The sequence below is a fragment of the Rattus norvegicus genome, chromosome 5 (assembly GCF_021556685.1).
Source record: "Rattus norvegicus strain SHRSP/BbbUtx chromosome 5, alternate assembly SHRSP_T2T, whole genome shotgun sequence".
Taxonomy (NCBI): Eukaryota; Metazoa; Chordata; class Mammalia; order Rodentia; family Muridae; genus Rattus; species Rattus norvegicus.
The window spans coordinates 128,901,010-128,925,309 of NC_141538.1; the positions used below are offsets into that span (position 1 = coordinate 128,901,010).

At 44.3% G+C, this 24,300-nt stretch overlaps 1 protein-coding gene across 1 annotated transcript in view; it reads right to left on the reverse strand.

Moving 5' to 3' along the window:
• Zyg11b (zyg-11 family member B, cell cycle regulator) overlaps window positions 1–20,944 on the reverse strand; it is a 57,033-nt gene extending 36,089 nt beyond the window's left edge. The window contains 2 exon segments of the mRNA NM_001426994.1: window positions 774–939; window positions 20,741–20,944. Of these exon segments, the coding sequence (NP_001413923.1) occupies window positions 774–939; window positions 20,741–20,770 (196 nt within the window). The 5' untranslated portion in view covers window positions 20,771–20,944.
• Between the last annotated feature and the right edge of the window lie 3,356 nt (window positions 20,945–24,300).

A 24,300-nucleotide genomic window follows, 5' to 3' on the forward strand; every position in this document is an offset into this window, starting at 1 on the left:
GTTAAAGAAATGTCTTAGAACATGTGTAAAATTATCTGTAATATCTCACTTTAAAAGTCAAGAGCAAGGGGTTGGAGATTTAGCTCAGTGGTAGAGCGCTTGCCTAGGAAGCGCAAGGCCCTGGGTTCGGTCCCCAGCTCCGAAAAAAAAGAACCAAAAAAAAAAAAAAAAAAAAGTCAAGAGCAGAAACCAGTGTCTTCATAATAGTATGACTCTACCACTGTCAAGATAAGATGTATTTATATACATGTTGCCTTCTAACCAGAAGTGCTGTGGTTAAGAGAAGTTCCTTGTGACCTAAGAATCACTTTTTAGTCTTGAAGAGATGCTTAGTGGTTAAGAGCATTTGCTCTTCTTGGAGAGGGCCAGGGTTCAGATCCCAGTATCCACATAATGGTTCACGACCATCCCTAACTCCAGTTCAAAGGGACCTGGCACCTTCTGATCTCCATGGGTACCAGGGACACTCAGGTGCATATACATACATGCAAACACTCATCCATATATAAAAATAAATCTAAATGTGTGTGTGTCTTTTAAAGAATTGTTTCTCAAATCAAAAAAGAAAAAGTTTTGCCTAAGTTGGACAGAAAAAAATTAATTAAGTCTGAAGCAAAACATGTAAAAATACCTGAATTCCTTTTCCTAGAACCAGATTTTTCTGACTTTTTCTACTATTTCTAAGAAAATAATTAAATAAGCCACGACAGTACTTTAAAATCCAATGCCAACTAACAGCACACAATTTGTCTCTTTCATCTCTTATCATTTACCATGAAGAGCTATGGTCTGAAGAAGTCGATCAGCCACCTCCTGTGGAAATACTCCCGGTTCCTGCAGACACAGGGTTCCATCTTGTCTTGCTGAACAGAACTTCTCAAGGTTGGTGGTCAGGAAACTCAAGCAGATGTCAAGTAAGGAATAGGGAGATGCTTCCTCCTTGGAATACAGGAAGAAACATAAAATGAACAGATTAGTTTCCAGAAAAGCAGAGATGAAGGCACTCATTTACTCATTCACATGTGCTGCCTAGAGACAGACAGGGAACACTGTGATCTCAGAGATCCACCTGCTTCTGTGTTTGGAGGACTAAGTTAAAGTTGAGCTCCGCCAGGTGCAGCCACAGAGACAAAATTCTTAAACTATTGATTTTTACATCTGAATCCTTCTCTGCCCAGTCGTAGAGCAACCTGACAAACTTTTTTCTTAATTAGTGACTGATGAGAGGGCCCAGCCCATTGTGGGTGGTGCCATCCCTGGGCTGGTGGTTCTGGGTTCTATAAGGAACAAGGCTGAGCAAGCCAGAGGGAGTCCACCAGGAAGCAGCACCCCTCTACATCAGCTCCTGTCTCCAGGTTCCTGCCCTGTTTGGGTTCCTGCCCTGACTTCCTTCAACATGAACAGCAAACTGAAGTGTAAGCCAAATAAACCCTTTCCTTCCCAACTTGCTTCTTGGTCATGATGTTTTGTTGTAACAATAGTAAGCCTAGCTTAGACACCTTCCAAAATGTAATCTTACTTTACTTTTCGACTTAATTCCCTACAAAGTTTTCACTCAAATCTGATATGATTGAGTTGTATGTAAAATAATCTGAGTCAAGCAGGGTGGCTCACGCCCGCAAACCCAGCATCTGAGAGGCAGAAGCAAAACCATCCAAGTTCAACAATAAACCTGATTCCAGAAAACAAAACTGAACAAAATGGAGCCAATGTGATGTGTGTGCTTGAAATCCCATCAAGGGAGGCAAGGGCAAGAAAAACCAGGAATTCAGGGTCATCCTCTGCTACATAGTCAGAAGCCAGTCTGGACTACATGAGGTTCTGTTTCAAACAAACAAAAACAAAAAAGGGAATTTAGTACCTGTGTTACATTTCAATAAAACCAAAAGTGCATTTATTTAAGTTTTGTTTTGTGAGGTTTTTGTTTGTTACTTGAGGCAGAGTCTCATGTATCTTAGTTAGACTTTAAACTCCTGATCTTCCTACCACTACAGATGAGTGCCATCAGTCTAGGGTAAAAATAATAATAAAAAGTTTAACCAAGTTATTCTCGTCTGAAAAAAATCAGAATAAAGTATAAATACTTTAGTAACAGAAATAAACTCTTTTTTTTTCCCACATGGAGAGGTTTAATGAAAGAAAAAGGGTAGAGGAGAAGAAAGGTCGGCCAGGGGGAAAGGGGAAGGGGGGAAAGGGGAATGGGGGAAAGGGGAATGGGGGAAGGGGAAGGGGGAACGAGGAAGGGGGGAAAGGGGAAAGGGGAAAGGGGGAAAGGGGAAAGGAGAAGGGGGGAAAGGGGAAGGGGGGAAAGGGGAAGGGGGGAAAGACAGAGAGAGAGCGGGCACGCGCGAACAAAGAGCAAGGGGGGGGTAAGAGGGGAGTCCAGAAATAAATTCTTAAAATGTTCCCAATAATAATATTAAAATATAAGTACAGTTATCCATCTATTAGGTACTTTCTGTTCAATTGTGCCATTTTATAATAATTAACCATTTTTCCTTTATTCCTCACCCTCACTTTAAAAACCTTTTCAGAGTATTTATTCTATATGTATGTAAGTATGTTTTGTATTCCCTTGTGTGTATGACACGGTGTGTAGATAGAAGTCAGAAGACAATTTGCTGGAAACATCAGGTATTAGAAGTAGTGAAACTGCTCTAATTCCTCAGTGGCAGACCTGGTGACATCAGAACCTCTAGGTAATAAGGTCTATGTTTTTGTCAAGTGCAAGAAGCACCCTTTAGGGATGATACTCAACACTGTCTTAAAAGGAGCAAAGCACATTCAGATCCTTCGGTTCCCTTGCTACAAGACCCTGAAGAAGCAAGCAGTAAGACATAACACAGCTTACTAATGAGGAGGCACCTTCCCCACAGGTACTGGAGCTGGCTAGTTAGACCAGGCTGGCCGAGACTTGAACTGTAATCAAATCATACTAGGCAATTCAACCAGCTATCCTGACTTCAGCTGCACATCCATCTGTGTAAGACAGGATAACAGTGACACTTAGGATGCTGCTGTCAGGATGAGGTGAGCTGCTTAAGAGCTGATACAAGCCACTCAGTAACTAGCCTTCCCCAGAGTAATACAAGCCCAAATCTCAGACACATAAGACAACAGTTTCACCTGGCAGAGGTGGTGCTCTTCAATCCAGCACTCCGGAGGCTGAAGCAGGCAGATTGAGTTCAAGGCCAGCCAGGGCCACACAGAGACCTTGTCTCAAAAGACAAAACAACAACCAAAGTCATCAGATTCTTTTTTTTTTTTCCTTTTTTTCTTTTTTTCGGAGCTGGGGACCGAACCCAGGGCCTTGTGCTTGCTAGGCAAGCGCTCTACCACTGAGCTAAATCCCCAGCCCCCAGATTCTTTTTTTAAGATTTATGTATTTATTACATAAATTATTACAGCTGTCCAGACACACTAGAAAAGGACAGCAAATCCCATTACAGATGGTTGTGAGCCACCATGTGGTTGCTGGGATTTGAACTCAGGATCTCCGGAAGAGCAATCGGTGCTCTTAACCACTGAGCCATCTCAAAAGCCCAAGACATCAGGGTCTTACAGGTAATTTCTCAGGATAAAATTCACTTTAGTACTAAAAATGTGTTTCCTATTATAATTTCACTTGTTGGTATAAAAATATACTGCAACAGAGGTGGGCAGCTTATTTTAGTACACAATTCCAGATTTGAGTACATCACAGAAGGTAAATCAAGTCGTCAGGAGCTTCAACTACCCACACCATCTTCACAGAACGGAGAGAAACGAGCACATCCATGCTTGCCCAGATGCCCTTCTCCACTCTTGCATAGCCAGGACCCACTTTCAGGCTCAGTCTTCCCAAACCAATTAAGGCAACCCAGACAGCCCCCCAAGACAAGCCTGATATAGACAATCTCTCACTGAAATTCTTCCTGGGTGATTTTAGGTTGTGTCAAATTGACAACTAAATTTTCGCCAGGAGTGCAGGTCCTTTAGAGTTGCTGGCTTTATGTAGTGGGTTCACCTCTAACTCTTCTGAGTAAGTTCAAGATGTCTTCTCCTACTTGAAAGGTCCCCAAGGTTAACAAGTCCATCAAAAGACAACAGAAGCACTCCTAGTGTCCCTTTCCCATGCACCTCAAAGACTTTGCTGTTGTGTTTTGTATTGTTTTTAAGTACTTTTATTTATTTATTTTTTTAAAGATTTATTCATTTATTATATGTAAGTACACTGTAGCTGTCTTCAGATACACCAGAAGAGGGCATCAGATCTCTTTACAGATGGTTGTGAGCCACCATGTGGTTGCTGGGAATTGAACTCAGGACCTCTGGAAGAGCAGTCAATGCTCTTAACCGCTGAGCCATCTCTCCAGCCCCTTTAAGTAAGATGACTCATGCCTTCAATCCTAGCAGGCAGGAGGCAGAGGCAGACAGGTGAGTGTGAGGCCAGCCTGGTCTACAGAGCAAGTTCCAGTACAGCCAAGGCTACACGAAGAAGCCCTATCTCAAAAACGCACATCCCAAGTCTTTTTACTACATTTTTATTTAATTACTATGTATGGTGCATATGCCGAAGTGCACACACAGTTAGAACCTTCTGTCTTAGTCACTGTCCTACTGCAGTAAAGAGATACATGACCAAGGCCACTCTTAAAAAAGAAAGCATTTAATCAGAGGTTTGCTTACAGTTTCAGAGGTTAGTCCACTATCATCAGAATGGGGAACATGGGGGCATAAAGAACAACTTTATTATAGAGATTATTAATTTATTATTTTATAGACTAGATCTCACTATATTAACACAAGCCTAGGGGCCAGAAAGATGGCTCAGCAGGTAAAAGTGCTTGCCACAAAGTCTGATAATCTGAGTTTGATCCCTGGAAGCCATGTGGTAGGAGAGAGCCAACTCCTGTCACAATGTACTCTGATCTCCATATTCCTGTTTACATTTAAATAAATAAATGTAAAAAAAAAATCAGTTTTTTAACCTTTAATTTTTTGCAAGTTTCCTTTTCTTACGTTTGTCTTTGTGTGTGTTGTCTGCATATGTGACATGTATGCTTCATGTCCACAGAGACAGAAGAAAGTACTGGATCCCCTAGAATGAATTACAGGTGATGAGCCACCACGTAGGTACTAGGAACTGAACCTAGGTCCTCCACAGGGGCAGCTAGTGCTTAGCTGTTAAGCCATCTCTCTAGTCCTAAGAGTTCACTTTTCAAGTATGTCTGTATGTCTGTCTATATATATGTATTCATTTATTTACTCATTTATTTATTTAGAAAAAGTGTGTCTGTGTATAGAGTGAGAGAGAGTGAGAGAGAGAGAGAGAGAGAGAGAGAGAGAGAGAGAGAGAGTGTGTGTGTGTGTGTGTGTGTGTCCAGAAAGTATATTGAAGGGGTTGGGGATCTAGCTCAGTGGTAGAGCGCTTGCCTAGCAAGCACAAGGCCCTGGGTTCGGTCCCCAGCTCCGAAAAAAAGAAAAAGAAAAAAAAGAAAGTATATTGAAGCTTGCGTTCTGGGAGTTGTGAGCCACCAGCATGGATGCTGGAAACCAAACTGTTGTCCCTGTTGTCCCTGTAAGAGCAGTAAGTGCTCTTAACCTCTGGACCTTCTTTCTAGCACACGTACACAGGTGTTCTTGCCTTTTTTTTTTAAGATTTATTTTATTTTTATTGACATATACATGTCAGTATGAATATATCACGTGTTCATGGATACCCAAGGAAGTCAGAAGACTGACTATTTGATCTAAAATTACAGGCAACTGCCAGCAGCCTGATGTGAGTGTTGGAAACTCGGTCCTCTACACTCCTATCCCCTCTGAGCCATTTCTTCAACCTACACTTCATTTAATAATAATAGAAAGAATTGGCCTGGAACACTCTATGAGCTCAAGCTGCCCTCAGCGTCAAACTTCCTGCTCAGTTTCCGAGTCCTGTAGGTATGTATCATTACATCTGGCTGTGAAATATACTTTCATTAACATCTTTTTGAAGGACTCAGTAATATCTTGGACTTGGGACTCCAGATGTCTGAATTAAAATGCCGTTTACAAAACTATGTAAATTTATTAGGCAATGAATTTATTAGAACTTAGTTTTCCTGTACTTCAATCCATGACCTAAAAAATGCAGAAAACAACACCTACCCCCATGGGACTGTTGTCAGAATAACTACACTCTAACGCAGAACTCTTGAAGTAGTGCCAGCACGCTAACCGCTGAGTCAATGCTAACGCTTATTATAGAATGTAAGTTCCACCAGAAAGAAAAATGTTCTGTTCACTGATACAGTCATAAGCCTAAAATAACACCTACTGCATCACAGCCACAATGGGTATTAAACAGGCGAGCTGTCCAGCACAAACGTACTTCACTCCTTGACAAAAGAGACAACAACGGGAGGGAAATATTAAGTCACAAGGTTAGACCTGAAATGAAAGACTGGACCTGAGGCACAGACAAGCATCACCTCAGTACACACAGACCCACTTGACTCCTAACCACCCTACTTCCCAAGAAAGCACCTCTAGGGGTACTGATTTTTGCTTCTCTTGCACTGCCAGGGATTGCACAGCTCAGTGTCACTACCCCACTATTATCTTCTACCACTGAATCCACCAACTCAGACTTCTAGAAACAAGCATCTGAGACCAGGTGTAATCAAACCCCTCCACTCTACCCCTTTCTGACATCTAACAAGTGAGGAAAGTCAATAAGGTTGTCTCAAGGACACAGATGGTATCATCCTCCAGGATACATGTATTAGGGGCCGGAGAGATGGCGCTAGCTACTCTTCCAAAGGACCCAGGTTCAATTCCCAGCATCTACATGGCAGCTCACAACTGTAACTCAGTTCCAGGGAATCCAACACCATCACGTGACACGCATGCAGGGAAACCACCAGTCCGCATTTAAAAAAAAAATACAGGTATGATGAGCTACTGGACAAATGGGGGAATTGTTCCTGGTTTTGTGCTGAAGCTCAGACCCAGGTCTTTTGATTGCTTGTTTGTTTGAGATGGATCTCACTATGTACACCAGGTAGACTTGAACTCAGAGAGATCCCCTGCCTCTGCCTCTCTTGAGGTAAATAAGGAAGGAAAGAAAGTGAAAGAGAATAACATTAAATAGGCTTTAAGAGGCTAGAGGGCTAAAAAAAAAAAGTGTTTAGCCAGAAGTTCAAGATCATATTTAATAAGTTGAAGTCAATTCAGTCACCAGAAGATTCTGTTCATCTATGCCTTACCCCCAAAATATTTTCCATAAAGTGGACGTAAAAAAAGAAAAATAGGGGCTGGGGATTTAGCTCAGTGGTAGAGCGCTTGCCTAGGAAGCACAAGGCCCTGGATTCGGTCCCCAGCTCCGAAAAAAAAGACCAAAAAAAAAAAAAAAAAGAAAAAAAAGAAAAATATTTTTATATAAAACTAAAAAGAATTTTGTTTTCTAGAGGGCTACTCCTACAAATTACAGATAAATAACTTGCACATATTTATATGAAGGGACTGGCTTTATAATTCTCCCAGAAGTCATGTGGCTTTCTCCCCCACTCTTCCCGTGCTAGGTCAAAGTACCAACAAGTTAGCAAAGGAAACTTATCTGATCTAGTACTCCTTATCACCCCACACTTCCCTCAGGAGTTTGACTTTCCTCTTTCCTCCCTCACAACTCACATAGTGAACATCAGTGTATGTGATCCTCTACAAGTCATACACATTTGTTCACTCAACACTTTTCTATCGACTCATGTACTAAGTGCTTATCACACAAAGCTGAAGAAAGACATTACATACAGTCCCCATTCGCAAACATCCCCATTCGCAAACAGTTCACAACTTGGAGACAGCCAGGTTCGTTAGCATGGCACCATAAAATCACTGCTACAGTGAAGTGGGAACCTAAGGGCTCTTTGGAAAGTCAGTTGTGTTAGATGCTGTTTTGCTGGGGCAAACATGTGAAGGAGTGTTGTCCTGAAGTGGACACAGGTGAAAGACTAAAACAGACCCGTGAAGGAATGTTTTATTGAACAGACACAGGAGAGAGGATGTTCTGCTAAAGCAAGCACGTGAAAGGACGCATGATGAAAGATTCTTTGCTAATGGCACGAAATGTATTGGTCCATCTTATATTATGTAGCTGGGCTCTATTTGTCCGTACTCCACAGAAATGCACCAAGAAACTTCTGGTGGTGTGCTGCAGTTTCTTGCTGCTTCTGCAGACTCAGGCTGATTAGCAGTGATGTCCGCTGAGACAGACGCACGACCCAGAGGACACATGATGTATAAGTAGGACTTGCTTGGCTTGTTTATAGAGCTAGCTGTACAGTGCTTATGGGTCTTGAGTCTTCAGGGGTCTTCACTTCCCTGACAAAGAATTTCTACTGTCCCTCCAGGTCCCTCGTGGTGACTAGAGCCAAGGCTGAGGCCTGGCTGTCTCTGCTAGGATGTCCCACTGCTGCTGATCTGTGTTTGCTATCCCAACTCTACAGAACTGGGCTGCTGTGTATCTGGGAAGTGTTTGCAAGTGAATCGAGCTGCCACTGCTGACCTGTGAACTGAACTGCCAATTTCCAGACAACACAGACAGGAGTTGCTCCAAAGAACCTTTCTAAACAGGTCCACCACCACCACCACCACCACCACCACCACCACCACCACCACCACCCCTCCTGCCGCTGCCCCCATATCCCTTCTTTCCTACCTCCTCTTCTGGGTGGTGGGCTAAAAGGGAGGTTAAAGTGTTTAGGAACCATCATTAAAAATAGGTTTTGAGGGGCTGGGGATTTAGCTCAGTGGTAGAGCGCTTACCTAGGAAGCGCAAGGCCTGGGTTTGGTCCCCAGCTCCAAAAAATAGAAAAAAAAAAAAAGTTACACTACAGTGTGGAAGGGAACAAGCCATTGTAACTAAGGATTTCACAGTGGAAGTAAGGCTTAAGGGGATACCTGACAGCTTAATATTAACAACTGGGACATCATTCTAGACTTAAAAAAAAATAGTAAATTTTAGGAGTAGAACTCAGAGGCAAAGAACTAGAGTCCAGCGTTGTGTTACCATGCACAATACTTTATTCAACTATTTGTTGAATCCTACCACACATGAAACACTCACTATCAAACACAAAGTTCTTCCTTTATAAACCCACTGCTGCCCATGTAAACATATCACATCCTAACTTGTGTAATACAATGTGTGGTTACAAAAGTCATGAGACCAAACTAGCAAGACCTACCCATAGGTTTCATGTGGATCAGCGGAGTACACAAATGTACATGTATCCTCCCTCTGCTACAATACCAGTACTTGGGAGGTGAAGGGAGGAGGACCAGGAATTCGTCTGTCCTTGGTTACATAAAGAGTTCAATTCCAGCCTGGACTATCTGAGACCTCGCCTCCAGAGAGTAGTGGGGAAGGGATTGGAGATACTAGCAAGACGGCTGAGCAAGTCTTTAAAGACACTTGCTGTGTAAGACTGAAATCAGAGTTGGATCCCGAGAGCTCACATAAAAGGTAGATGGAAGGAACAGACTTCATGAAGTTGTCCTCTGACCTCCACGTCCAGACTGCACCATATATGTAACCTATTAACAGTAAATGAAATTTTAAAGAAAATGTAGAGAACCAAGAGTCATTCAACAACATTTCTCACTTCCTACTAGCTTTCCTTCCTACTCACGATGAAGCAGATTCAGTGTCATGTTTCTTGAAGGTTTTCAGTGCCAAAAGATACAAATTATTGGGATCTCCTGTCTCAGATAAAACAGGAAGAACAACAACAAAATCTGAGCAGGAAAGACAACATTCTCATTCTTATTTCCTTTTTCATGTTTTGTGGGTTCTAGAAATCCAAACTGGCCCTCTTGCTTACATGCCAGGTGTTTTGTAAGATAATTTGTACAAGCCTGACAGTCTTCTTCACAATTAGTATAAAAGATAAAAGTTTCAGTGCCAGCACAACTTGTCAAGGAAACATTTGTGTGTGTGTGTGTGTGTGTGTGTGTGTGTGTGTGTGTGTCTGTGTGTCTGTGTCTGAACAGAGGTTGACATCTAGTGTCTTCCTTAATCCCTTGTCATCTTATGTTTTGAGACAGGGTTCTCACTAAGCCTAAGAAACATCAACTTGCAGGTCAGGTAGTGGTGGCTCACACCTTTAATCCCAGCGTGTGGGAAGCAGAGGCAGGTGGATCTCTAAGTTCAAAGCCAGCCTGGTCTACAGAGTGACTTCCAGGACAGCGAGGGCTATTACCCAGCCATCAACTTGTTAGACTGGCTGGCCAATAAGCGCCAGGGGATCTGCCCACCTCCTCCCATGGGCACCAGGATTACAGCCCAGAGAACCACGCCCAGCTATTGACATGGGTGCTTCGGAAGTGCGTGAACTCAAGCACAACATGTTAACACAACAGACCCTTTACCCACTGAGCCATCTTCCCAGTTGTCCTTCCAAGTGCTTCATGAAAGGTATTTATCAGCATAAATCAAGGGCCATGAAATCCTTTGGAAAAATGTGTTGTTCTTAAAGGCAGGGCTTCACTACATATCCCTGGTTATCCTGGATCTCTCTATTGTAGACCAAGGACTCAAACTCATCAACATCTGCCTGCCTCTGCATCCCTAGCACTGGATGAAAGGTGTGTGCTACCACACCTACCAAACCTTTGGGTTTTGTTGTTTGGGGGGGAAGGTATGCACGCACTATACCTGGCTTCTTAAGTGCTATGAAATCTAACTCAAAATGTCTTACATGTTGGGTTAGGCAGGCACTCTCCCAGCTAACCCACATCAGCCTGTTACTACTGTTTCGTATGTCTGCATGGTGTATGGAGAGGGGGGATGCATGTGCCATGTTGCCTGTGCAGAAGTCACAGGACGACTTTGGAGTCAGTCTCCCCTCTCCCCTTTGCATGGATCCCTAGGATCAAACACAGACTGCCAGGCTTGCACGGCAGATGCCTTGACCAGCTAAGTCATCTTACCAGACAGTGTCGTTCTTGTTCTTAGAAAAAGTTCTTACGGAGTTGGGGATTTAGCTCAGTGGTAGAGCGCTTGCCTAGCAAGCGGAAGGCCCTGGGTTCGGTCCCCAGCTCCGAAAAAAAGAAAAAAGGAAAAAAAAAAAAAAAAAGAAAAGAAAAAGAAAAAGTTCTTACAATGGCTCAGCGGTCAAGAGCACCCGACTGCTCTTCCAGAGGTCCTGAGTTCAATTCCCAGCAACCACATGGTGGCTCACAACCATCTGTAAAGAGATCTGATGCCCTCTTCTGGTGTATCTGAAGACAGCTACAGTGTACTTATATATAATAAATAAAATAAAATAAAATTTAAAAAAAAAGAAAGAAAAAAAAAAAGAAAGAAAAAGTTCTTACTATGTAGCCCTGGCTTGCCTGGAACTCCCCAGGCGAATCCCAGGGACCGGACTGAGGTCATCAGGCTCAGTGGCAAGTACCCTCACTTAATGAATCCTCTCACCTTCCCTCTCTCTTAGAAATCTTTTTTTCCCCTTTTGTTAAGTTTTAATTCAATAATCCATTTTTTTTAAATCCCACTTTAAAAGCCCTCAACATTATTTTTTTAAAAAAAGGTCTCTCACTGAATCTGGAGCCCACTGCAGACAGATGAAAGTTCTGGTGATCCTCCTCCCTCTGTTTCCCCAGCAGCGGGAGGACAGGTGCTAGCCACGGTGGCCAGCTTTTCAGAGGGGTGCTGGGGCTCAAGACTGAGTGAGTCCTCATGCTCACATGCTAAGTAAGCACTCATCAAATGAGCCATCTCCCAGCCACCATCTGGTTTTTGCTGTTTTGTTTTTTATTTAGATTTATTCATTTTATATGTTTTATTTGCATGAATGTGTGTGCACCACAAGCACTCCTGCTGCTTTCAGAGGTCAGAAGAGGCCATAGGATCCCCTGGAACTGGAGTTCAGTTAGTTGTGAACCACCATGTGGGTGCTGGGAATCGAACCTAGGTGCTCTGTGAGAACAACAACTGTTCTTAACCAATGCGCCATCTCTCCAGGTCAAGTTTTGTTTTTGTAAGATAAGGTCTCCTGTGGCACCACCATGCTGGCCTTCTCCAACTCCCCATGTCATTGGTCTTGAACTCCTGATCCTCAGCCTCCTAATCCTGTGATTACAGGTCCTGCCATGTCCAGCTCTGCCCTGTCTTATAACAAGGCATTTACATGTATGTGACAAGGTCTAGATCTAACTATTTCATACTTCGAAGCCTTAGGAAAGTATTATTTATTCAGAAGGTGCCAAAGATGTGTTCTTGAGACTCGATAATAACCTTAAACATTGTTAGGTGGGCATGACAGCACGTGCCTCTGATCCTAACACTGGAGACAAACAGACAGAGCTCTGGGTCTGTGCGCCAGCCTGTCTACATTCTCGGCTCTAGGTCAGCCAAAGGGATAGCGAGTCTTTTCCCCTGCCCCACCCCCCAAAAAGAGAAAAAAGAGGGGTCAACGGTTAAGAGCAATGACTTCCAGGTCCTGAGTTCAATTCCCAGCAACCGCATGGTGGCTCACAACCATCTGTAATGGGATCTGATGCCCTCTTCTGGTGTCTGAAGACAACTACAGTGTACTTATGTAAATAAAATAAATTAAAAAAAAAGAAGAAAGAAAGAAAGAAAGAAAGGAAGGAAGAAAGAAAAGGAAAGAAAAGAAAAGAAAAGGAAAGAAAAGAAAAGGGAAGTGTATTTGGTCCCAGGCAATAGCCCAGTGATTAAGAGTACTTGCTGTTTTTCTAAAGACCTGAGTTTGACTCCTAGCACCTATACTGAGCAGCTTACAACCACCTGTAACTGTAGCTCCGGGGAATATGCACACCTTCTTCTGACCTCTGCAGGCCTATCCACACCCTGCTACTCTACTCCAAATAAAGATAAATAAATAAATGATTTAAAAGAACACTGCTGGGTTGGGTGGTGGAGGAGGTCATCCTTCATCTTAGTACTTGGGAGTCAGTGGCAGGTAGATAGATCTCTGTGTTCCAGGGCAGCCAGGACTAAAAGAACATTGTTAAAGTTATCCTTAGCTTCCCTATACATAAGTGTAATTTTTCTGTGCATTTTTACAGGATGACTAATACTTCATATAATCTATACTCAGCTATTATAGGACAATAAAGGTGTTATCAGCAATCCATGGGACAGGAGTATGGCTCAGAGGTAGAGCACCTGCCTTGGAACAAAGTTGAGTTTAATATTCAATGCTACAAAACATTTTTTTATTCCTGCCTGCCTGCCTCTGCCTCAAAGAGTACCGAGGTTAAAAGTGTGTACCAATGGGTCCAGCTACCAAAAAACAATCTTTAAAAGCAAACAAAATGTAATAAAGTTAAGAAACGCTAATACTCGGGGTTGGGGATTTAGCTCAGTGGTAGAGCGCTTGCCTAGGAAGCGCAAGGCCCTGGGTTCGGTCCCCAGCTCCAAAAAAAAGAACCAAAAAAAAAAAAAAAAAGAAACGCTAATACTCAGTGGTAGAGTGCTTGCCTAGCAAACGCAAGGCCCTGGGTTCGGTCCCCAGCTCCGGAAAAAAAAAAAAAAAGAAACGCTAATACTCTAATTCATGACTTTCGCAAGAACTCTAATAAACACCGATTTTTTTAAAGATTTATTTATTTATTATATATAAGTACACGGTAGCTGTTTTCAGACACACCAGAAGAAGCCAACAGATCTCATTACAGATGGTTGTGAGCCACCATGTAGTTACTGGGATTTGAACTCAGGATCTCTGGAAGAGCAGTCAGTGCTCTTAACCACCGAGCCATCTCTCCAGCCCTAAATACAGAATTTTACTAAATGTATCATTAGTTGTTTTGTGGTCCTGGAGAGTCTAACGCCAGGCCTTGCACATGCTGACCAAGTGCTCTTCGACTGAGTGACACTCCCAACCTTAATTTTTTTGAGACATGGCTTTCACTATGTAGTCCAGGCTGACTCAAGATCCTCTTGTTCCTTCCAAATACTGGAATTAGTGGTATACTATTTTTAATAATTTAATAAACCCCTAAAGGCAGTTTATAAGAAACTAAGAATTAGGAAAATTCCAAAAGTATCAGCAATCTGCCCTCACTGATGCCACAGTAAGGTAACTACAGAAAACACACTTAGCCAAAGAGTGGTATACTAGGTCCTTGCAATTATTTTTCTTACATGCTTTCCTCCGATTTAAATCACTAAGTAAAGGCACTTGCTGAAAGACAACCTTTGTCCCTAAGGACCTGAGTTCAATCCCCAAGCTCCACTGGTGGGAGGAAAGGACTACTGTAAGTTGTCACTTGACCTCCAGACATATACTCAACACATGAATAAACAATATCATTTAAAAATAAGTAATTTTAAATAAGTCGCTATTATAACATGGTGACAGTGAGAGTTTACACATTTATTGCCTCAACTGAACAATAGATGTCCCCCATTCCATTCGAATGTAACAGTACTCCACAGCCTTTCCACCTGGGTACAGTGGCTGCACCTGTGGTCTTAGCACCTGAGAGAGAGTGAGGCAGAGATCTCCTGATCTACCATTTCTAGTCCAGCCTGGACAATACAGCAAGAGCCCATCTCACAAAGGTAGCAAACAGCATCAAGCTGTTTAAGATAGCAGGGAACTTAACATGGCTCAAGGTCACAGGTTCCATCTAGCACACCCTCAATGCCAAACTCAGTTTCTAGAACACATTCTACCTAGCCTACTAGTGACTTTTGTTATTCTGTTTTGCTTTTTGAGGGAGAGACCTCAAGAGTGACCAAGCATGACTCTGAACTCCTGATCCTCCACTGTCATCTGAGACTAAGGCATGCACCAATCCCCAGCTCCTCCCTTATTAGTCTCTCTTGCCCCTTCCCACCAATCCCCTTCTCCTCCTAGTAGCCCCTCTTCTGTTTTCATACCAGGGAAGGACGGACCCATGAGCTTCTCCCTTCTCCACGACAGAGTCCTGATTAGCTCAATCTTGAATAGACCTCGTAACTCAAGTAATCAGAGCTAGCATGAGCTTAGGAACACAGCAGCTGTGCCTCTACCCTCTTGATGTTCAGCATTTCTCGTCCTCGTGCCAGAACTACCTGACAAAAGCAACTCAAGGGAAGGATTTATTCTGGCTCCAAGTTCATCCATTCCTCCATGGTGAGAACGGCATGCCAGCGGAAGTGAGGCAGTTGGTTACATCCCACCCATCCCACTGGCAGTTAGACAGCAAAGGGCTAAGGCCTGAGCCAGGCCCAGCTACTACTCAAAAGTCCTTCCCTGTGGCAATGCACTCCCCAGGTCAGTTAACTTCAAACACAAGAGCACATGGAAGACATTTCACATTCGAGCTATTATATTATTGTTTCTAACTTATTTTAAATTATGTGCATCCATCTGGGAATATGTGGATGTGAGTGCGGGTGCCTAGAGCAGCCAGAGGCCAGAAGAGGGCATCAGAGCCTCTGGAGCTGGAGTTATAAGAGATTGTAAGCCAGAAGATGTGGATACTGAGGACCAAACCCTGGAGCAGCATCAAAAGCACTCTGAACCCCTAAGAGATTTCTTCCCAGTATCCTTTGAGGAACTATTGTACTTTTAGTTTTGTTGGCCCTCCCTCCACTCCATATTCCCCTGTCCATATCTCTCCTCCTTCTCCCAATATCCCCTCTGTGATTTTTGTTGTTTTTTTTTTTTTCTTTTTTTCGGAGCTGGGGACCGAACCCAGGGCCTACTGAGCTAAATACCCAACCCCTCCCCTCTGTTTTTAAGATTCATTTTTATTTCTAATTACGTATGTCAGTGTGAGTATGTGCATGTAAATGCTGGTGTCTGTAGAGACCAGAGGTATTCCCTGGAGCTGGGGTTACAGTAGCTGTGAGCCACCTGATACAGGTTCTGGGCATTGAACTTGGGTCCACTGGAAGAACATCAAGTGTTCTTCAACATTCTATTCGGAGTGGTTTTTGTTTGTGAGACAGGGGCTTTCTTTGTAGTCCTGACTGCCCTGGTACTCGATATGTAGACCAGGCTGGCTTTGAACTGGCAGAGATCCTCCTGCCTCTACCTCCTGATTAAAGGGATGCTCCACTGCACCCATTTTGTTGTTGTGGTTGTTTTCTGGTTTTGATTTGTTTGTTTGGTTTTTTTTTTTGGAGGGGGGGCTTTTTTGGTCTTGTTATTTTTTTTTAAAGATTTATTTATTTTTTTATGTATATGAGTACACTGTAGCTGTCTTCAGACCAGAAGAGGGCATCGGATCCCTTTACAGATGGTTGTGAGCCACCATGTGGTTGCTGGGAATCGAACTCAGGACCTCTGGAAGAGCAGTCAGTGCTCTTAACCGCTGAGCCATCTCTCCAGCCCAAGTCTTGTTATTTTTTTTCAGATATGGTTTTACTGTGTAGCCTTGTCTGTCCTGGATCTCACTCTGTAGTACAGGCTGGCCTTGAACTCAGAGATCCGCTTTCATCACTGTTGTATACCTGAAGATGAGACAGACTCTAACCAATAACTGCTAGAAATAAAAAAATGACAGCCAATGTATTGTGTGAGCTGCTAATAGGATGGGTGTGACCCAGGAGTTGTTGTTATTGTTCTTCATCTTTTGAGGAGTAGGCAGGACCATCAGGATTTCCCTGAATTTCTTGGAAGGAAAGTCAAGTGCACATGTGGTTCCTCCTGACTATACTGTGTCTTTGCAACAGAACTCTTCAAATGTAATTCCTCAAGACTCCACTTGAAACAAGGGTCCTCTCCAAAGCCACCACTGACTACCATATTCCGTGATGCTACCTTGTCTTTCACAGCACATGTTTAAGTATGTTAAAACTGTTCACAGTTAAAACTACTCTATATACATAGAGATATGAGGAGGCAGGGACCACACCTGTTTTGTCCATATTCCCTGTGCAAACACAGTCAGATGGCACTCCAGAAACACTGTTGGATGAGTGGAAGGTCAGGGCTGCATGTTAAATCTCAAGTATCAGTCTTATACTTATATCAGTTCTTGAGAGAAACGCCAACTCTCAGGCTCAACTCCAAATGTAATAGATCAAGATCTGCAGTAGGCAGCCAAGCAAGTCCTCCCTGATTCACAGTAAACTTTGAAAACCTCTGCCTTAAATATATCAAGTATTCAAAATGCACCATAACACTTGAAAATGTATAATACGAAGCTTTGTAACAATCATCTGACTATTTGCTAAATATATTAAACTACTGCAAGAAAAACAAAACGCAGCCCCTGTTAGTAATCTCCAGCCCACAATGGGCTACTACTCTCCTCTTCACCCTTCCCACATACTTACTCTGTGTACATATTTAACAAACAAGAACAACTCTAGTTAGCTGAATATGAAGTTTAAAACACAATAATTCCCAATTATCTGCTGTGTTTCTCCCAAATTCATATGTTGAATACTTATTCTAGCCTGTAAGATGATGTATAAGTAGGTGGGGCCTTTGGAAAAGTGGTTAGATCACCTGTCTGAATGAGAATAGTGCTTTCATATAAAAGAGGCCCCATGGGGTTGGGGATTTAGCTCAGTGGTAGAGTGCTTGCCTAGCAAGCACAAGGCCCTGGGTTCAGGCCCAGCTCCGGGGAAAAAAAGAAAAAAAAAAAAAAAAAGAGGCCCCAGAGAAGAGCCTTCCTCCTCTGTCCCAGGAGATACAGGGAAAACATGCCATCTATGAACCAGGGCAAAAATTCCCTCTAGACACTGGGCATGGTGGCGCATGCCAGCACTCGGGAGGCTTGTGGCAGGAAGACACCCTTCAGTCGGAGCCCAGCCAGTCCCACATGACAAGGTAGAGCTATGTAACATGACTGTCTTAAACCAAAACGGGGAACTCAGAATGCCTGTGCTGACAGACTCCTTGCCTAACATGCACAAGGGTCTGGGTTCAATATACAGCTCTACATAAACCAGGCATTGTGGCACATACCTAAAATCTCAGCACTAGAGAGGCTGAGGCAGTGGATCAGGAGTTCAAGATTGTCCTCCACTATCTACACTGTGAGTTTTAAACCAGCCTACACTGAGGCTCTGCTGTAGGAGAGAAAGGAGGAGCTAGGGAAATATAAACGCCTCCCTTGAGAGCACTTGGGTCCTCCCTACACACACAAGAGCTCAGCACAGCAATGTGCGCCTGTAACCCAGGTGCTGGGAGACAGGGACAGGCAGGTCCCTGGGGCTCACTGACCAGGCCAGTCTAGTCAAATGGGCAAGCTTCAGATCCAGTAAAGGATCCCGTCTCAAAAAACTACACAAATAAGGGGAGTTGGAGAGATGGCTCAGCTGTTAAAGCACACTTGTTGCTCTTTCAAAGACCAAGGCTCAGTTCCCAATACCCAAATAATGGCTTACAGCCATGCATAACTCCAGTTCCAAGGGACCTGCCACCCTCTTCTGACCTCCACAGGCACCAGGCACACGTGTAGTACACATCATATACACGGGCAAGTAACTCATACATATCTTTTAAAAATCCAAAATATTGGGGTTGGGGATTTAGCTCAGTGGTAGAGCGCTTGCCTAGCAAGCGCAAGGGCCTGGGTTCAGTCCCCAGCTCCGAAAAAAAGAAAAAGAAAAAAAAAATCCAAAATATTAAAAACAACAACTCTGGCCTCCACACGCATGCACACACACACATGAGCACATATGGCCATCTCTATACACACTCTCAAAGGAAGAAAACAGACAATATATGTGCTGGTCCTTGTCCCTGGGTTGTCTCTGCTCCAAAGCTCATAAAGTTTGTGATGAGCTAGCCAACTGATGGTGTTTTGTTACAGCAACCTAGCGGACTAAGACAATTCCTTTCTCACCACATCCTATTTCTTCCATCCTTCCAGGTAGTAAACATGTAATCCTTCACTATAAATCATTTCCCCCAGAAACAGTCTCTCTTGTAGCCCTGGCTCTTCTAGAACTCTCTAGAGCAGGCTGACCCCAAGGATCCAGCTGTCTCTGCCTCCCCAGTGGTGGGACTGAAGGAGTACCCAACTTTTCACAACATATCTTTCACACTTGAGATGAAGTCTTCTTCCTTCCTTCCCAAATGGTCCATCATTCAGGCCCAGCTCAAATGATTCTTTGAATCCCAGTCCTCTTTCTATACTCATTCAGTCGGTGGAAAGGCCAAAAGTCTAACAGCCTGCAACCTTCTCCAGCAAGATGGCCCTCTAGTCTGGAGTCATTGCTACATCTTACTCTACTCCTTTCTGCACCAAAATATGCTTCAGCTCGCCCTGAGTAGATTGCCGGGTACCTCACATTTCAGTGAGAGACTGCATTTGTCAGGTAAGGAAATGAGATCTAAATCAAATCATCCAAGTGTCTACTTGACCTGGGCACTGGGACTAAAGGGAATTAAGGAAGGCCCAGTTGTTTCCTGACTCTAACATGGGAAGGAGCAGATCAGCACACAGTGAGAGCAGTTACAAGTGAGAGCCTGAGAGCCGAAATCACTGGGGAAAGACAATAGAGAAGAGGCAGAGTCCATGAGGGAGGGAGGGAAGGAGGGAGGGAGGGAGGGAGGGAGGGTTTCCTGGTTAAATAACCAGATAGTAAGTTACCTTCCTAAAAACCAGATAGAGGGAAATACAAACTAGGAAACTATGATTAGCAGGAAGTCTTTTTGACTAGAATGTATTATTCCTCCCAGAGATCAAAATTTAGCCAATTGTATATGATGGAACAATGCTTTCAATATATACACTGCAAAACACGGGTAACTCACTTCAAAAGAGGGCTGTAGTCACAGCCATTTTGAAGCAGAGGAAAATTTGCAAAGAAAGGGTCTCTCCAAGAGAGGGCAGAAAGGGCAAAACAAATACAACCTTTAGAAGGAAGGTATTCGAAGGACTGTCACAATCTGACTGCCAACCTGATATTCAGACCTCAAATGCCCTTGGTCTCTGCCTAACAAAAAACAAATCATGTGTTCTGAGCAACAACTGTCAAGCCTGCAAAATACAAGAGATTTTTAATTTCCCAAACAGTAACTCCACATGAAAACGCATTCAAAATAAAAATTTCACAACCTTTTTCACTATTTCTGTCAAAAGGCCTGATGATGGCAAAAGGCTTCAAGATGTACTCTATAACACACCTCACTCCGGTTTTTGCAATGACACTAGGTAGTAACGCTTCCAGACTAATCTTCCATACCGCCAATCTCCCCTCACTTCCCCACTCCAAAACAGAAAGGGGAAAGAAAGACTACTAATCTGTATGTGCCCGCCCAACAGCTCCTGGGAAGCAATTGCCTTCAAATTGCTCCTGCTTAGTTAGCCCCCTGAAGCCTGCAGAAGGAAATGGGGACAGATGTGTGAGCCGGCGACGGAGGACATCCGACGAGCGACAGAGGAAATGCGGATGGTCGAGGACCAAGGGGAAGAAGGGGCGCTGGAGACAGAAGGGTGAAGGGGATCGAGGAGGGAAAGGAAGCAAAGTGTGAGAACGAAAAGTGTGGGGTGGGAAGAGATTAACGACCATAGAGGAGAAAGGTAAAATGGTTGAGGAGAAAGGCGAGGGTTAAGGACAGGGAGGGGGGACGAGGAGAATGCGAAGGAGGCTGTCACCGGGGGACAAAAGGGTGTCACCGGAGAGAAGGGAGATTAAGGGATGTCTCCTAAAGGTGTTTGCTCCAGCTGGTGGATGGGAAACGCAAGCCGGAGGAGGCAGAGGCCAAGGGTGCGGGAAGAAGAGTGAGACGGCTGCCCGGCGGTAGCCCGGGGGGAGGGGGGAGGAGGGGGACAGGCCGCGCTAGCTTACCATGGCTGTGTGGGCCTGGTCCTCCGGCATGCAGCCTCGGTCCTGCGTGTGGTTGCCGGCCGAGCCCGAGCCCGCCGCTAAGATCACCCGGCGCGGGGGCTCCAGGTGGCTCCGGTCAGGCAGCGGCTCCGGGCTGGGCCCAGGCCTCGGCCTCGCTCTTCTGAACTACAGCAGCCGCTGCCGCAGCCTGACCGAAACTCAGACTCCGCCTCGCTCGCCGCGCCTGCTGCGCCCCGCCTCCCCCCACGCGAGGTCCCGCCCCTCTCTCGCCGAGCCTACCGCGCCCTGCCCCCTAGAAGTCCCGCCCCTCTCCCCGTGCCTGCCTTGCCCCGCCCCCCGGTGATCCCACCCCCTTCAGACTCCGCCCCTTCTCAGCGTAAACTCCCTTTCCCGAACACCAACCCTTAAAGGGGCCAACGCCCTCTCACAGGGATTCGCTTTTTTTCTGCTTTGGAAGAGATTTAAACCTAACCTCCAGGAGACTGCCGTAGTTACCCTCATTCTTCAAATTTTAACTTCTGATTCATAGTCATTAATTTTTGTTGTCATTGTTCTTAGTGATTTCAGCATTCTGTTATATGATTTTGTTTTGTTGTTTTTGTTTTGTTTTTTTGAGACAGGGTCCCTCTATATAGCATGTAGGCCCGTGTTCTGCCTGCCACTGAGTCACATCCCAATATTCACTTCCTTTCTCTATCTCCTCTCTTTCCTTTTTACTATCAAAAAGCACTCCAGGGACTGGAAGATGGCTCTGCAGTTAAGAGCACTGGCTGCTCTTCAGAGGACCCAGGTTCAGTTCTCAACACCCACACGGAGGCTCAAAACCATAACTACACTTTCAGGGGATCTGACACCCTCTTCTGGACTCTGAAGGCACCATGCATGCGTCTGACACATAGGCAAAACACTCACACACATAAAATAAATTAAAACATGTAAATTTAAAGTTCCGATCCTGAACCTGCAGTGAAGCCACAGCTTGGGGGAAACCCCAAAGCACACTGTGGGACTGAATGCCTCTCCTTCCTTTGATCTTATGTTCCAACGCTGCTTGGCTACACTGTACTTTTCCACCATCTAGATAGCTACTTCAAGTCTCTCTTCCCAGGCCTCCCATACTTCCTTCCTCGTGCTCGTTTACCTAATCATTTTTGCCTTCAAATCACTGACAACTTAAATGGACAAAAGAGAACATCCATGTAAGTTTTTATCACTGACAGTGACTTCCAGACCTCCTGAAATTCCACTTCTATACTTTTTTCCCTCTCTGTAGCGCAGGCTAGCCTTGAATTCACTATGAAGTCCATGCTTGCTTCAACTTTCCCATTTCTCCGCTGTGATGGTTTGAATAGGTATGGCCCCCACAGACTCCTGTGTTTGAATGCTTGGCCCACAGAGGATGGCGATATTAGGAAGTGTAGCCTTGCTAGAGAAAGTATGTCACTGTTTTTCCAGAGCACACCTTCTGGAGACCTAACCCCCTGGCCTTTTGCCACTTGGCCATCTTCCATTTTTAATACAATCAGGGCAGCATTAAGTACTAGTATAGCTATTGCCAAACAGGCACTTCCAGAAGGCTGCCACTTGATTGCTTTCACCTTGTGTGTGGTCCTGGGAATTAACCACAAGGCTTTGCACATGCTGTGCAAGTGTTCTCCTCTTGGGCAACATCCTCACTGCTCAGACTCTGCTGCTCTTGCAAAACTGAATGTCTATGCCCATATTCTTTCTCACCGTCCCTTGGCAAGCACTGTGCTACCTTTTGTTGAGGTTGCTGCAGTGCTGGATATTAAGTCGATGGCCTCATATGTGCTATGCAAGCTCTCTACCTGAGACACACTCAAAACTCGCATAGACCTAATTTTTTAATCTCTGTGAATTTGATTACTCTAGTGTGGAGGTTTGGTCTGTTGCTGTGTATGGTAATGCCAAACTCTGTTCCTGAAGGTCTAGTTTCCTAGGAGTGAATGCTCACATTTGGCAGCTTTTGTTGTGCAAAACTTGCTCCTTCACTTAAAGCTATTGGTTAATTAAAAACGGTACAGCCAATCACTGGAGGGATTAGAGGTAGGCAGATTTTGAGTTATCTGGTGGATGGTTGCAGAGAGAGAGAGAGAGAGAGAGAGAGAGAGAGAGAGAGAGAGAGAGAGAGGGAGGGAGGAGGAGGAAGAAGAAGAGGGGGAGGAGGAGGAAGAGGAGGAGGAGGAAGAGGGGGGAGGAGGAGGAAGATGAGAGGGGGAGGAGGAAGATGAGAGGGGAGGAGGAGGAAGATGAGAGGGGGAGGAGAAGGAAGAGAGAGGGAGAAGAGGAAGAGGGGAGAGGAGGAAGAAGAGGAGGGAGGAGGAAGAGGAGGAAGCTAACATGGGAAGAGATGGAATATGAGCTCATGGCCAAGAGAAACAGCAAGTAACTGGGGTACACTACTAGGGAAGTAGCCAGGCCAGCAATTAGAAAAGTACATTAGAGGGGCTGGGGATTTAGCTCAGTGGTAGAGCGCTTACCTAGGAAGCGCAAGGCCCTGGGTTCGGTCCCCAGCTCCGAAAAAAAGAACCAAAAAAAAAAAAAAAAAAAAGAAAAGAAAAGTACATTAGAGGTTACTCCCTGTAATTGTCAAAACCAAATTAAATAACCATAGTCTGAGTCCCACTCATTCATAAGTTAGACAAGGATAAGTTTAAATTAGTTGAACTGGACAGGCGTGTGTGTGTGTGTGTGTGTGTGTGTGTGTGTGTGTGTGTGTGCAGGGATTAAGTCCCAAGCAGGTCAATCATGCTAGGCAAGTGCTCCACCACTGAGCATGTCCAGCCAATATGATGATGATGATTTGTTTTGTCTCACTATGTAGCACTGGCTGGCCTAGAGTTCACTATAAAGCAAAGTGGGCCTCTAACACACAGAGATCCATCTACTTTTGTACCAAAAGTGAAATTAAAATTGTGTATCGCTACACTCTGTTTCTTCTTTATATATAAGGTGTGTGCAGGTTCACATGCACATGTAGAAGCCAGAGGTTAATATAAGGTGTCTTCCTTTATTGTGCTCCACCGTGTGTGCCTGTGCGTGTGTGTGTGTGTGTGTGTGTGTGTGTGTGTGTGTGTACATATATGTGTGCCAATGTAAGGCTCAAAGTGAGCCTTAACTACCAGGAGAACCCCCAAATGAGACATGAGAACAGAGTTCGATGCAAACTCAAGAAGTTTATTTTTTCCGGCACATCAGGGTCGACCTTTAATCAGACCCTGGTAGCAAGTGATTAGAAGGCAACCCCAAATGGCTAGAACAAGCAGTTTTTATATTTTTAGGGGTACAGGTTAAATCACCAAGGTTACAGTTTAAACTTATTGGCTAAGCATATTGACCTTTGAATCTATTGACTAGCAAGCATAGGACATGCATTTGAACTCTATCTGGGACCAGAAGGTCAGATGATTATCAGTACCTTCTGTGGTTTTTCAAGAATGTCCCTGCTCCTCCCAAGAACTGTGGGTAGAGAATGGAACTTGGTCTAGCCTTGACCTGAGGTGGGAAGCTGGTACTTGGCCTGATCTTGACCTGAGGCA